Source organism: Natator depressus, chromosome 1 (assembly GCF_965152275.1).
Source record: "Natator depressus isolate rNatDep1 chromosome 1, rNatDep2.hap1, whole genome shotgun sequence".
Lineage (NCBI taxonomy): Eukaryota > Metazoa > Chordata > Testudines > Cheloniidae > Natator > Natator depressus.
This window is the reverse complement of record NC_134234.1, coordinates 11,965,974-11,978,857: the sequence shown is the minus strand read 5'-3', so window position 1 is coordinate 11,978,857 and position 12,884 is coordinate 11,965,974. Positions and strand designations below refer to the sequence as shown.

The following is a 12,884-nucleotide window of genomic DNA, read 5'->3' as shown; positions in this document are numbered from 1 at the left end:
GATATTTTAAAGATGGATTTAGCTGCCTATATTTGGGAACTCAAGTTTGAAAATTTTGGCTGTAATCTCTCCATCTCAGTTTACTCTTGTATATAAAAGTCGGGAACGCCTACCATGTACACTCACAGGATTGTTTTGAGGATTTACTAACTAATCTTTGTACAGTGCTTTGAGTAATATTATTAGCTGTGAAAGTAAAAGTACCAGTGAAAGTGTAAACTGGTTTATTTGTGCCTTGATCTTCTTAGTAACTCTGCAGACAAGATGGCTACAACAAATCTGTATAAACTGGACAATGGAAACAGTTATGTAACCAACTGCTTCCCTGCCAGAAACATTTTGTGGACAAGTGAAGAAGGTAACATTTTTTTGACTGCTAATAACTTTGTCACCCCGCAGCATAATACCATGTCAGATTCCATAGAACTGTTAAACGCTTGGGGCCAGATCCTAAGCTGGTATAAAGCAGTGTAGCTCCATTATTTTCGGTGAAGTTATGCTGACTTACACCACCTCGGAATCTGGCAATTGGACTTTTGATTTGTCTCCATCACCCATATGTTAAAATATATGCGTTAAGAGATGAGTCTCATTCAGACTAGAAACTCGAGACACTTACTTCAGTTTGTGTGCAAGAGTTCTTACATCTGCATGCACTTAATGTAGGAAAAGTCACTGGGCCAAATTTAGCCTGGGCATAAATGGCTTTTATGGGAACTGCACCCTTTTACACCACGGCTAAATTTGGGTAAATGTGATACTTTTAATTAGATTATCATCACAGACAGTAACTCAAGTGTAACTGTCTCTATAATGATCTGGGGAGGAGAAAACCAAAGAAAATAACTCATTTTTCATGACACATATATTTGCTGTCATGTGCATGCCATAAATGTACACAATGCTGTACATTTATGCCAAATGAATAAGAGCCCCTGCCCTTACAAACTTAGTCTAGAGTCATGTGTGAACACAACAAATTAAGACTATGTCTGCACCAGGGAACTGATCATTGCTAATGAACAGATGGGACATCATGAGGGTAGGTACTAATGGTGTATTGTGTACACACTATTCATGCACTTTTAAGTTTTGCCTTGCACCGATACTTGCATAAGACTATGCCATGTCAGTTGCATTGTCTTCTCGTTCTTCTTCACAGCTCCCAGCACAGCTCCCTGAAGCAGTGGCTTCCGGGAGATTTCAAAAGGCCTTGTGGGAGCCCAGGAAATTGTAGAAGTTGGGGGAGGGATAGCTCAGTGGTTTGAGCATTGGCCTGCTAAACCCAGGGTTGCGAGTTAATCCTTGAGGGGGCCATTTAGGGGATCTGGGGAAAAAATTGGGGATTGGTCCTGCTTTGAGCAGGGGGTTGCACTAGATGACCTCCTGAGGTCCCTTCCAGCCCTGATATTCTATGATTCTATTTCCTGGGAAAGTCCCAGAAGGTTCCAAGACATGGAGCCATTTCCAAGTCCTTTTAGCCAAATGGAGGCCAAGAACAACGCTCACCTTTTGCTTCTTGCTCAGCCAGAAGGGTTTCTGCTGGAGCTTTTGAAAAGTAATTGTGATGCTGGGAAAAGGACTTGGAAATGGCACTGGTTCTTCCTTAATTTTCCTCCTTGACACCTTTTGAAATCTCCCATGAGCCACTACCTCAGGGAAGTGTGCTGGCTATTGTTAAGTATCCAGGTGACAATGCAGGTACAATGGTGCAGAACAGCACTCGTATATATATGCAGGGAAAAGCTGCACCTGAAGCAGAGTGGTTAATTAAACATTGCACCATTGGTACAGGCACTGGCTTGCACATTCATTTACTAATTGTTCAATTCTGTAGCGCAGATGCAACCATTGAGTCAAAAGCTCTACTCCAGCTCTCTTTGGGGTGGTGCAAATCTGCACCTCCTGCTATTAAGGGCTGTACCTTCATAACACATTCTAGCCCAGCGGTGGGCAAACGTTTTGGTCTGAGGGCCACATCTGGGTGGGGAAATTGCATGCAGGTCCATGAGTGTAGGGCTTGGGCAGGGGGTTGGAGTGCAGGAGGGAGTGCAGGGTGTGGGAGGGGGTGCGGTGTGCAGGAAGGGGCTCAGGGCAAGGGGTTGGGGCAGAGGAGGGGTGCGGGCTTTACAAGGGGCTCAGGGAAGGGGGTTGGGGTTCAGGAGGGAGTGCACAGTGCGAGAGAGGGCTCAGGGCAGTGGTGCAGGGAGGGGCCGGAGTGCGGGAGGGGGCTCAGGGCAGGGGGTTAGGGTGTAGGAGGGGTGTGGGAGGGAGCTCAGGGCAGGGGGTTGGGGTGCAGGAGGAGTGCGGGGAGGGTCAGGGGGTTGGGGTGCAGGAGGCGTGCGGGGAGGGTCGGGGGCTCAGGGGAGGGGGTTGGGGTGCAGGAGGGCTTCGGGATGCGGGCTCTGGGCTGGCGCTGCTTACCTGTAGCGGCTCTGGGGTGGCAGCGGCACGCACTGGGGCCAGGACAGGCTCCCTGCCTGCCTGCCTGCCCCAGCCCCGCACCACTCTGGGAAGCGGCTGGCATCACGTCCTTGCGGCCCCTGGGGTAGGGGTGGGGCAGAGGGCTCCGTGCGCTGTCCTCGCCTGTGGGTACCTCCCCCGAAACTCCCATTGGCCGTGGTTCCCTTTTCCTGGCTAATGGGAGCTTTGGGGGAGGTATTCACAGGCAAAAGTAGTGCGCGGAGCCCTCTGCCCCCCCTCCCTCAGGGGCCGCAGGGACGTGGTGCAGGGCTCGCAGCGCCACGGGGGGGTGGCAATCCCGCAGCCTGGATCCAAAGCCCTGAGGGGCCGGATCCAGCCCACGGGCCGTAGTTTTCCCACCCCTGTTCTAGCCCCTGGACTGTAAAGTATTTTGGGCAGGGGCCATCTTTTTGTTTTGCATTTGTACAGCTTCTAGCACAACAGAGTCCTGGTTCAGGAGTGGAGCTCCCAGATGCTATAGTAAGACATACAGTAATAATCAGAATTTGTAATGTAAACAAGTACATTCTAAAACTATATTTAAATGTACTGAAAATGTTCCAAAACTTCACCTGATACAAAGTGGACAGTTGTATAATCTCTAGGGCTTCATTTTAATGAGAATTTCAATAGGAATCACAGCCTGATGACCGAGTAGGACAGGAACAGTACTGCTGCAGCCAGAGATCCAGGGAGCAGCATCTGTCCCCTATCATTGTCTTTAGCTATGTTCTATATATTTTGTGGAATTGTTTTGGCTGAGTTGATATCCTTGAAATACTTAGAAATTACAGAAAAAATCCAGGATTTACTTAAAAACAGTAGTAAAATTCTGCTTTTCTGTGTCTCTGGCAACAGGCTTGATATTTCTGTCCTTAACTGACGATCGAGTTGCCCCCGATTAATTATTTTATACGCAAATATTTTACAGAGAGGTCATTTTTAAAAAACAGTGATTTAGCCATGTTTTACATCAGATCAAATGCCGAAGTGCCTAGCACTCTGTTGGTGCTGCACAAACACATTCTAAGGGTTGTTTGCTTACTTTGATGTCTATTCTAATCTTGTACTTCCTTATGCCAGGGGCTGGTCACTGGCTGGTGGCTCACAGAGCTGCCCAGAAGACCAAATTTGAGGCAGTGATCTGTGCGAAATCCCTTCAAGAGAAAGTAGGGGGGACTCCACAGTACCTGGCAGAGCTCCAACACCATGGATATACAGATGAAATGGTTCAAGAGAATATCCTAGATGGGCCATTTCTGGTGAGTGCAAACCTAGCTGAATGAGGAGGCAAAATACTTGTAAATTATACTTGGCAGTTATATAGCACTTTTAATCCCTTGCTCTCAAAGTGCTTTCCCAGCTAACTGAGGAAGCATCACAACAGTCTTGGGAGGGCACGTCTAAGCACCTGGTTTAATATACCTTGGCGATCTTGTTACTACAGTTTCCATAGTATTGGAGTCAACATATGCTTTTATCCTGGGGTCTATACTGTTCAGGCTGTGTGGGTCACACAGGTGATACCTTAAAAGCTGAGGTTCTCTTCCTTCTGTATGGACCCCGTGGCAATTTTTGAAAGAGTTAGGGACTTGCTGCTGTATCTATAGCCACGTTATTCAGTGTGGTCTGCTTGGCTGCCATCTTCCATGCAATAGGTAATTTCATTTCAGTGACAATACTGTACCTGCAAGCACAGGTCAAATATTACTTAGTGTGATGGGGCAAGGCCAGAAGGCTATAGAAAAGTAGTGGGAGATAGCTATATTAGCTCCTGGCTAAACAAATCCCTGGTACCAGGTTAAGTGAAATGGAAGCTGCTCCAGGTCAATTAAGACACCTGGGGCCAATTAAGAACTTTCCAGAAGGCAGGGAGAATGCTAGATTGATTGGGACACCTAAAGCCAATCAGGGGCTGGCTGAAACTAGTTAAAAGCCTCCCAGTTAGTCAGGTGGGGGTGCATGTCAGGAGCTGTGGGAGGAAGTTGCGCTGTTGGAGAGACTGAGCAGTACACACCATATCAGGCACAAGGAAGGAGGCCCTGAGGTAAGGGTGAAGTGGAGCTTGAGGAAGTGAGGGCTGCTGTGGGGGAAGTAGCTCAGGGAATTGTACATGTCATGTTTCTAAAAGGTCAGCTACCATAGCTGATACTATTAGGGTCCCTGGGCTGGAGCCCGGAGTAGAGGGTGGACCTGGGCTCCCGCCCCCCGATTAATCACTGAGACTGGGAGACAACAGAGACTGTGCAAGGAAGGATAACTTCTCCTCACCTCCCTCGCTGGCTTATGATGAAAATGGCTCAGTAGACTGTGACCCTTGTCTCGAGAGAAAGAAGGGTTACGTGGAGGGTCACAGTGAGCCCCTGAGGCTAGCGAAATCCGCCAGGAAATGCGGGACCCACGGAGGCAAGGACAGAGCTTTGTCACATTAGATTGTAAACTTTTTGGGCTAGGGACTCTCTCTTTGTTCTGTCCAGCACAGTGGGGTACTGACATTACTGCAATGCAACTAATAAATAAAATTTTGAATTCTCTACTACTGGAAGCGCTGCAGAATCCATGTGAACAAAAGTCAAGACAGACGTTAATTTATGGCTGGAAAATCGACTCAACGCCATTCCCTATGTCTCTATTGAGCAAGTGACCTGATCCTTTCTGGTCTTCTTCCCACCCCTCCCAACACGTCAGCTCCCCCAAGCCCATATCCTAGCTGTTCCACAGGAAGTTCCCTACTCTCCTTCCTTAGTCATAACATCCTCTTCTCTATTCCCCCTTCCCTCCAAGAGCACTCTGACTTTTTAATCCATGCCCTCCCTCCCCGTTAACTGAGGCTATTCTAAAGGTTACTTCTGGTGCTCAGATTCTTAACCAAAATAGCATTGGTTAATAACGATGGTCTCGCACAAAGCTCTATGATCACACCACATTCCCACCTAACTTCATATGCACGGTATGGTGTTAAGGCCTGAGTTGTCTTCACCACCCAGAAAGCATGTTAATAGCTTTAAGAAATTAGTTTATTACATGTCTGCAGCCAATTGGCTACAAATACTCAGCCTATACAGTGATACATGATCCCCACATATTAGTAATAATTGCCAGCTGATCAGACATGTCTTCTTTTACAGCCCTTTAAGACCAGTTCAGACATACAGGAGCCAGAGGGAAAATGCCCATGCCTCTTCAGATGCAGAGAAATGCAGGGGCTATTGTAGAACAAAGCAGACAGGGACAGGTCATGATACTCATTGCTCACTGGCAGAAAGAAATGACAGTCTAGCAGGTTTTCAAAGACTTAACCTTTAATGATTTCACAGGATGTGGTACAAAATGTGCTTTGTAAACATGTAACCTCAAACTTTGAACAGCATCTCAGTGGGGTCAAACAAGACAAATGGTTACTGCAAAAACAGTGTCTGTTTGTAACTGCAAAGAATGACCCTCACACAGCAAAATAGTCTTTTTGTTCCATTTTTAAATCCAGTTGTCATTGAACAAGCACTCAGTGCTTGTCTGCACAGGTAGTTAATGTGTGGTAAGCTGGGATGTATCTATAGTGCACTAACTGCTTAGAAACAGGTTTCAGAGTAGCAGCCATGTTAGTCTGTATTCGCAAAAAGAAAAGGAGTACTTGTGACACCTTAGAGACTAACAAATTTACTTGAGCATAAGCTTTCTTGAGCTACAGCTCACTTCATCGGACGCATTCAGTCGACTTAGAAACAGTCAATCAAAGCGCACTATGGAACTTTTACTGCACAGCAGCAGGGTCTACACGGCCACTTAGTGTGGGGCAGGCTACTGTGCTACCTATTTATACCCCAGCTTGCCACACACAAACTGTCAGTAAACCAGCTTTCACTAAGAATTCTGTAAACTCATTAATATAACACAGAACTAACAAGGAATAAACTTTTTAATATTTACTAGCAAAGGAATGTTCTTGTGCATAATTGAATATTGTCCTTTCCGCATGTCTTGATGCTCATCTGAACTCCTCTCCTCTTCATCCTCTTAATGTACTACTCTTAAATTGCTGTCCCCATTCCCACCTAACCCATTGACATTCCTCATCTCTTGCTATGGTTCTAGCTCTCTTATCCTCCATTCCTTTTCTCCTCTGTTCTTCCTTCTGTCTCTGCTGGGAGCGCTGCTGGCTATTGAAGTTGTCCCCTGCACCCAGGAATGTTGGGAGAGGATACACAAATCAGAGAACAGGAGGCAGTAAGGCAAACGATGCATGTCTTTAGGACCGCATTTTGGAAATGCTGCATCTAAAGTGAGATGTCAGCATAAAGGCTGCAGATATTGCCCTCCTTAGAGTGTAAATGCAGGAGTGTGGAAGTGCATGGTACAGCATGTTAACAAATGCTCCAGCTAAAAGCCATCATTCTGTAAAATTTTACAAAAAGTTGCATTATTTTGCCATGGACCTTTGAGTGATGTCGTGCTTCAGCTCTATTTTGTCCCCTTAATACATGGGAGGCTGAATCATAAGCCATAGCTCAAGACTTCCACATATGGTATAGGGATGAGATGCAATAAGATGTTCTCAATATATGTTTATCTTAACCCAGGTGGGTGAAGCTAAACAGGAACAAGACACTTTTGTTCCAGATAAAGTGTCTCCACACATGAAAAAAGAAAAGGAGTACTTGTGGTACCATGAGCTGTAGCTCACGAAAGCTTATGCTCAGATAAATTGGTTAGTCTAAGGTGCCACAAGTCCTCCTCTTCTTTTTGCGGATACAGACTAACACGGCTGCTACTCTGAAATCCACACATGAAGTTAATTAGGAACAATTAATCAGGAAGTATTCCATTTGTAGACAAGGCCTTAGATGGTGTCATGGATGGTTGGCAGAAGGGGAACAAAAGGCTTCAGAGTGTTGGTTATTCAGAGCAGATGACCTGAACATTAGCATTCCCGGTCCTTCACAATGGGCAAAGAGGACTGGATTGTTTGTAAACAGGCAACAGCAAGAGCCATGAAACTGTTGTGATTTATTTTGAATCTTTCCACGTTGGCAAGGAGAACAACAGGTGAAAGAATATGCTCTGATGTTCCACACAATTCATACTGGCTCTGCTGTTACCCTTCCTTTGCCCTGAAACACAGGGTTCTCTCTGGACTTCCCAATACTTAAGAGCACAGGTTCGCTTCTGTTGGGGGTCAACTACAAATGTGACATTTCACCCTGTACAGGAGGGAGCCTATAGACACCCCTCTCACATTGGTACCAATGGATGCAATTAAGGCAGTGAGAATCCCACTTCTTCTTCTCCAGGAATCTTCTCACATCTTTGGTACCATCCACCTTAGTGAAGTACCCGGTGTGTACTTTCTCGAATACCTTCAGCTCACATTTGGCAGAGCAGATCTCGCACAAGTAAGGTTGCAAGGATATTAAATCAGCATCCAGTATCCCTGCTAGGAAACCTTCCAATCTCTTTAGCCCACAGAAGATCTTCTCCACCTTTTGCAGGAATAGAGAAGGATGAAACTCAGTTATGGCCTGGCCCTAATCCAGGTAATGTGGGTACTTTCCCCATCAGTCTTCAAAAACTGCAGTAGCTCAGTCTCGTCTTCCACTTGGCAGAGACTAGAGATGCATTCTTTCTCTAGCAAACTCCCATTTTCCTGGGGTTCATCCAGAACCACTAGTAGAAGAGCTTAGGGTCCTGCTCTGCTGCCCGTTTAATTCAGAGATTCAAATAAAGATGACACAAGTGGAGTTTGCTCTGGTATGTTTGACACTGAGGCACTGCGGATTGATGCTACAGTACTGCCTGATAAGTCGCTCTGCAGTGCAGGTCTCATCCCACCCTCCCGTGTGGCAATATGTGCAGACTTTTCTACTCTTCATCTTGATTTCCAGCCACCTTTTTTACTTTGGTTCAGCTTTGCACAGGTACAGAGTTATCTCGCAGTTGCAGCCAATATAAAAATTTGGTTTTGTCCTGGGATGTCCTCTGTATTTTCTCCTCAAACTGGCTAGGTGACAATTGACACATCCCAAGCACTAGTTGAATTCAGTGAGGAACGCTTGCAGTATTCTGGGGGTAGCCTAAGGGAGCTGCTCTCTCAAGGCATCTTTCAAAGGGCCCATGTGCCTTGAATTTCTTTGTGATTCTGGCCAGACGATCCACAAGTTTCCTGGTTCACTGTCCTATCTGGGAAACCGTGCATGGTCTTGACTCTGAATAGATTCCTGTGATCTGCTGTCTGAGGAATCCTGGCTGGAGTACACTGCAGAAATTCTGAGTGGGAGAAAATAATAAATCTATTAAAACAACATATGCGGTGGGAATTAAACTAAAACCATGAGTTTTCTGTAGAGAGATGCTGTATTTCCTCAAACACATGGGAGAACCTTGCTGACGCTGCCCCCCACATAAACCTGCTGGAGCCTCAGCTAAGTTATTGGCACTGCCTACGTTCATGTTAATGTTTATGTATGGAAGAGATATGGTATTGCAGTAGTTCAGGGAGAGAGGAAAACATGCTATGTGCATGGTCTGTATGTGTACATATCAAAGAGAGAGAGAGAGACAGGAGAGAAGAGAGCGGCCTGGGTTCTGCAGGAGCCCTGCAGTGGACAGCGGATAAAGTGGTCTGAATAGAGCCACGGGAGTTGAAGGTAGGACAGGGTATACCACGTGTAGGAGTTAGGTAACTCTGTATTTAAAATAAACTAAACCAAAATTCAATTTAGAGAAATAAAGACAAAGGCTAGGCAGAACATTTGAAAGAACACTTGCTACTTTAACTCTGGGAAAGGACCTAACTATTACAGCTTGTCAGCCTCTGACTGATTAAAGCTGTGAAAGTAAAGTATAAAAGAATGTTCCATCAAAGTCAACAGGCCTACACATGTGCTTAAGTGCTCTGTTGGATCAGGACGTTAACAACCATTCTATTCTGTAGCAGTTACTAAAGTGAAAACATCAATGTAACAAAACTATTGAGTCTCTGAAAACAAAGTAAAACCATCAAGTAAATGAGAAAAAAACATAAATATGCAAGGGTCTTATGCTTTTGGTACAGGCTTGCGAAAGTCAGAAGATCTGGTTCTATTCCCACTTTGCCCAGAGTTTCTTTTTACTGAAAGCGTGACTCTGCTTTGAAAAGGTGCTCTGTAAAAATGCCATCAGCGTTCCACATTTATTGTCTCTCAGTGGCTCCACATGTTCAGTTTTGCAAGTAAAAAAATATTTGACGGCCAGCACTGGCATCTTGTTTTTCTGTTAAAGTTACCCTTAATCCACACCCTCCCCTGGCATCTGCTTTATTGCTATTATAAATTATTTGGATTACAGGCACTCCTGGAGATGCCAGCTGAGCTTGGGACGCCACTGGGCTAGGCACTGTATGTACACATAGTAAGAGATAGATCGTGCCCTGGAGAGTGTACAGCAAGTCAATCGCTGATATGACAATAGAATCCATAGTCGCTGACTCCTTGTCCAGTGACCAGACCACGCTCCCTCCTTTTTCCTAGGATATTACTGAACAGCAGTATTATGTTACAGAATATCAAATTTAAAGGACCTCAGACTGTGTATCAATGTCTTATTCCCTCTTCCCTTCATTCCCCCCAAAAGATTGCATTACATATTGTATATATACGTACACACAAAAGTTGAATTAGGGCTTGTCTACACATGAAAAGTATTCAAGAATAAGGTAGGCTGTGACTTGAAAACAGAACAGCTCTTCCAGAATAACTCTGTGTGTTGACAGGCCCTTAATATCTGGGGTCTGATTAAACCTGTAACTTCAGGGACAATCAGAGTCATGACAAAACTTCTAAATTTCTTACCTTCCCTGGTTGGACCTACATATTAAATGGGTTTCCAAACATAGGCTATTCCTTATCAAAAACAGATTTTTTTAAAAAAGAATGGAAATATATAGGTGCGTGCATTTGTTGCAGGAATTAGACTGCGTGAGATATGCCCACTTCCTCTTAATGGTGGTTCCCTGCTGGATACTCCGGAGAACCAAAAATGTTTAGGGTTCCTGCCAGTGTGATCTGCAGGAGGGAAATTCCTCCCTGATCCTGGTGATCAGTGCAGCCCTGTCCACATGAGCACAAGTCTCTACGGCTAAGCATCTGATCCCGCATATACCTCAAAATAACGTTACACACACCCCTGACATCCCTTGTCCTTATTTAGACTCTGATCCTTCAAGTTACTCCATGTGGGTGGGCCCCTGGGCCTGTGCAGACCCAAATGGGACCATTCTTCCTCTTTTTATTTTAATTATATTTCAGAGGGTGATTTTCAACCTGCCTAAACCAGGCTGCATGTAGGAGCAAGACTTTTTGCATTACCTTTGATAGATGCAGACAGGAAACAGTTATAGGAAATATTCTAGATCCTTCATTAAAATCAGTTCAGTTCAGGTTGTGAGTTTACCTATCCCTTGGATCATGTTTATGAAAAGTTTCATGTACTCACCAGATGTTTTCTTTGGCTTGGTCTTCTGTAGCATAGCTGCTTAAAGTCTTCAGTATCTGTGGCACTCCTTAGTGCCTCTGTGAAGCAATTCCTAGTCTGTGCTGCTACCACCAGCTGGTCATTGCTCTAAATATGGCCTTGCTTGCAGTTTTGTCTCTCCATAGAGACACAACTCAGCCTTCCTGAGACTGACTTTTCACAGTTCATACTGTTCTCATTGGCTTGATAGAAACACTAATGTGTGTGTGAATATAGACAGTGACTAAAAATTCCTAGAAGAAAAGGAGGACTTGTGGCACCTTAGAGACTAATCAATTTATTTGAGCATGAGCTTTCGTGAGCTACAGCTCACTTCATCAGATGCATCCGATGAAGTGAGCTGTAGCTCACGAAAGCTTATGCTGAAATAAATTTGTTAGTCTCTAAGGTGCCACAAGTCCTCCTTTTCTTTTTGCGGATACAGACTAAGACGGCTGCTACTCTGAAAAAAATTCCTAAGTTATTTGATGTTCTCTAATATTGGCAAGGCATGTGAGATCTCCTTTGTTCTGGGAGATGGTCTCTACTGACAAAGCGTGTATGCTTGGAAACTTTTCCAATTTCTTTTAAATCAGACTCTTAGGCTGGTTTTATCAAATGTTATTTCTAGTTCAGCAGCAGAGAACATGGCAAGTTCTCTTTCTAGAGAGTCCAAACTCAAATAATGTAACAGTCTTCCTGTTTGAACATTGTTCTCTCAAAAATTGTAACTATCTGAGGTGGCTACAAAATGTTTTCTAAAAAATACTCAATCATAATTATACAATCTTAGCATTAAATATTAAACGGTAACAAATTAGGGCACTTTACTGTTCACATAAAACAGATTTTAAAGAAAATAGTGTAAAAATCAACAGTTTGTACACTTAACACAGTTATATGAAGCTTAAAATTATTGAATCTAAATGCAAAGGGATGGATCCCCAAGTGTGCTAGAGGGAGGTAAAACTGGCTTTACACCACTTTCCTCCTATTCTGATCCTAGGGGCTCATAGGGGTCAACTGGCCTCCATTGCATATCAGAGCAGCTCTGGGACTGGTCTAACTTGTGCTGATGGATAATGACCCTCAAGAGGCCACTCTGGTGTCACTGCCCCTGGCATACCCACAGGATGCCCCCTTTGCTGGGGGGGAATTGGCATCAGGCTGGCTACACCAATGTTTTTCTCATTAAATGTATGATTCTTTAGTTTAAGGCTTAAAAATTCACTCACCCCTGGTGAGCAGAAACTCGTCCTGGTAATTGGGGATGAGACTTAAAAATCAGCAATTTCTGCAGAATTTATGCTTTAATTTGGAAAAAAACATTTCTTGTCCTTAAGAATATAAAATAAGCTTCCAAACATGACCAGATGCAGTGCTTTCTTTCTGATACTGCAGACAGACAGCTCAAATGTCTCTGTTGCAGCTCCTGGCGTTCCCAAGCATCAGTAGGGGGACGTTAACAAGACTCTGGTCAGTTTCATGGCTAGGATTCAGAACTCACTTTGGACAGCAATGAAACAGACTCTTCCCACCTACCCCCTTCACAGCAGCCCCCAAGAGGCTGTGAAAAGAGAGTTGTGGAAATCCCAAACAATTAGCTGGTTCTGGGATGGGGAAGCAAAAGCTGTTTCTTTTCCAGCAACAGAATGGATGGAGATTCTAATTTATGAAGACATTAAGTACTCAACGGCTGACAAACAGTGGAACCCCTGAGCAGTGTTCAGGACCAAGCACCCTGATAGGAATCCCAACAACCTCCCTATTCTCAGCATTTGGGGGACAGAAGTGGGGTTCTCACCATGGCATTGTTGACTACTGCTGGTGCAACCAACTGATTTATCTATACTAAAGTGTTTAAGTGACTGGAGCGTTAATTGATTGCCAGTTAGTTTGTACATGCTAATCTGGACACTACAAATGTTTGTGCTTTA

The 12,884-nt window shown here is 44.5% G+C and overlaps 1 protein-coding gene across 5 annotated transcripts in view; it reads left to right on the top strand.

The window, feature by feature from the left end:
* The window catches only part of XRRA1 (X-ray radiation resistance associated 1), a 53,297-nt gene that overhangs the window by 1,974 nt on the left and 38,439 nt on the right, over positions 1-12,884 (top strand). For all 5 annotated transcript variants that reach the window (XR_012639831.1, XR_012639828.1, XR_012639830.1 and 2 more), the window contains exons 2-3: positions 249-358; positions 3,547-3,725. Coding sequence is in view for 2 of the 5 variants with exons in the window: in XM_074954715.1 (XP_074810816.1) it covers positions 265-358; positions 3,547-3,725 (273 nt within the window). In the remaining 3 variants the exon portion in view is untranslated. The remainder of the gene's footprint in view (positions 1-248; positions 359-3,546; positions 3,726-12,884) is intronic.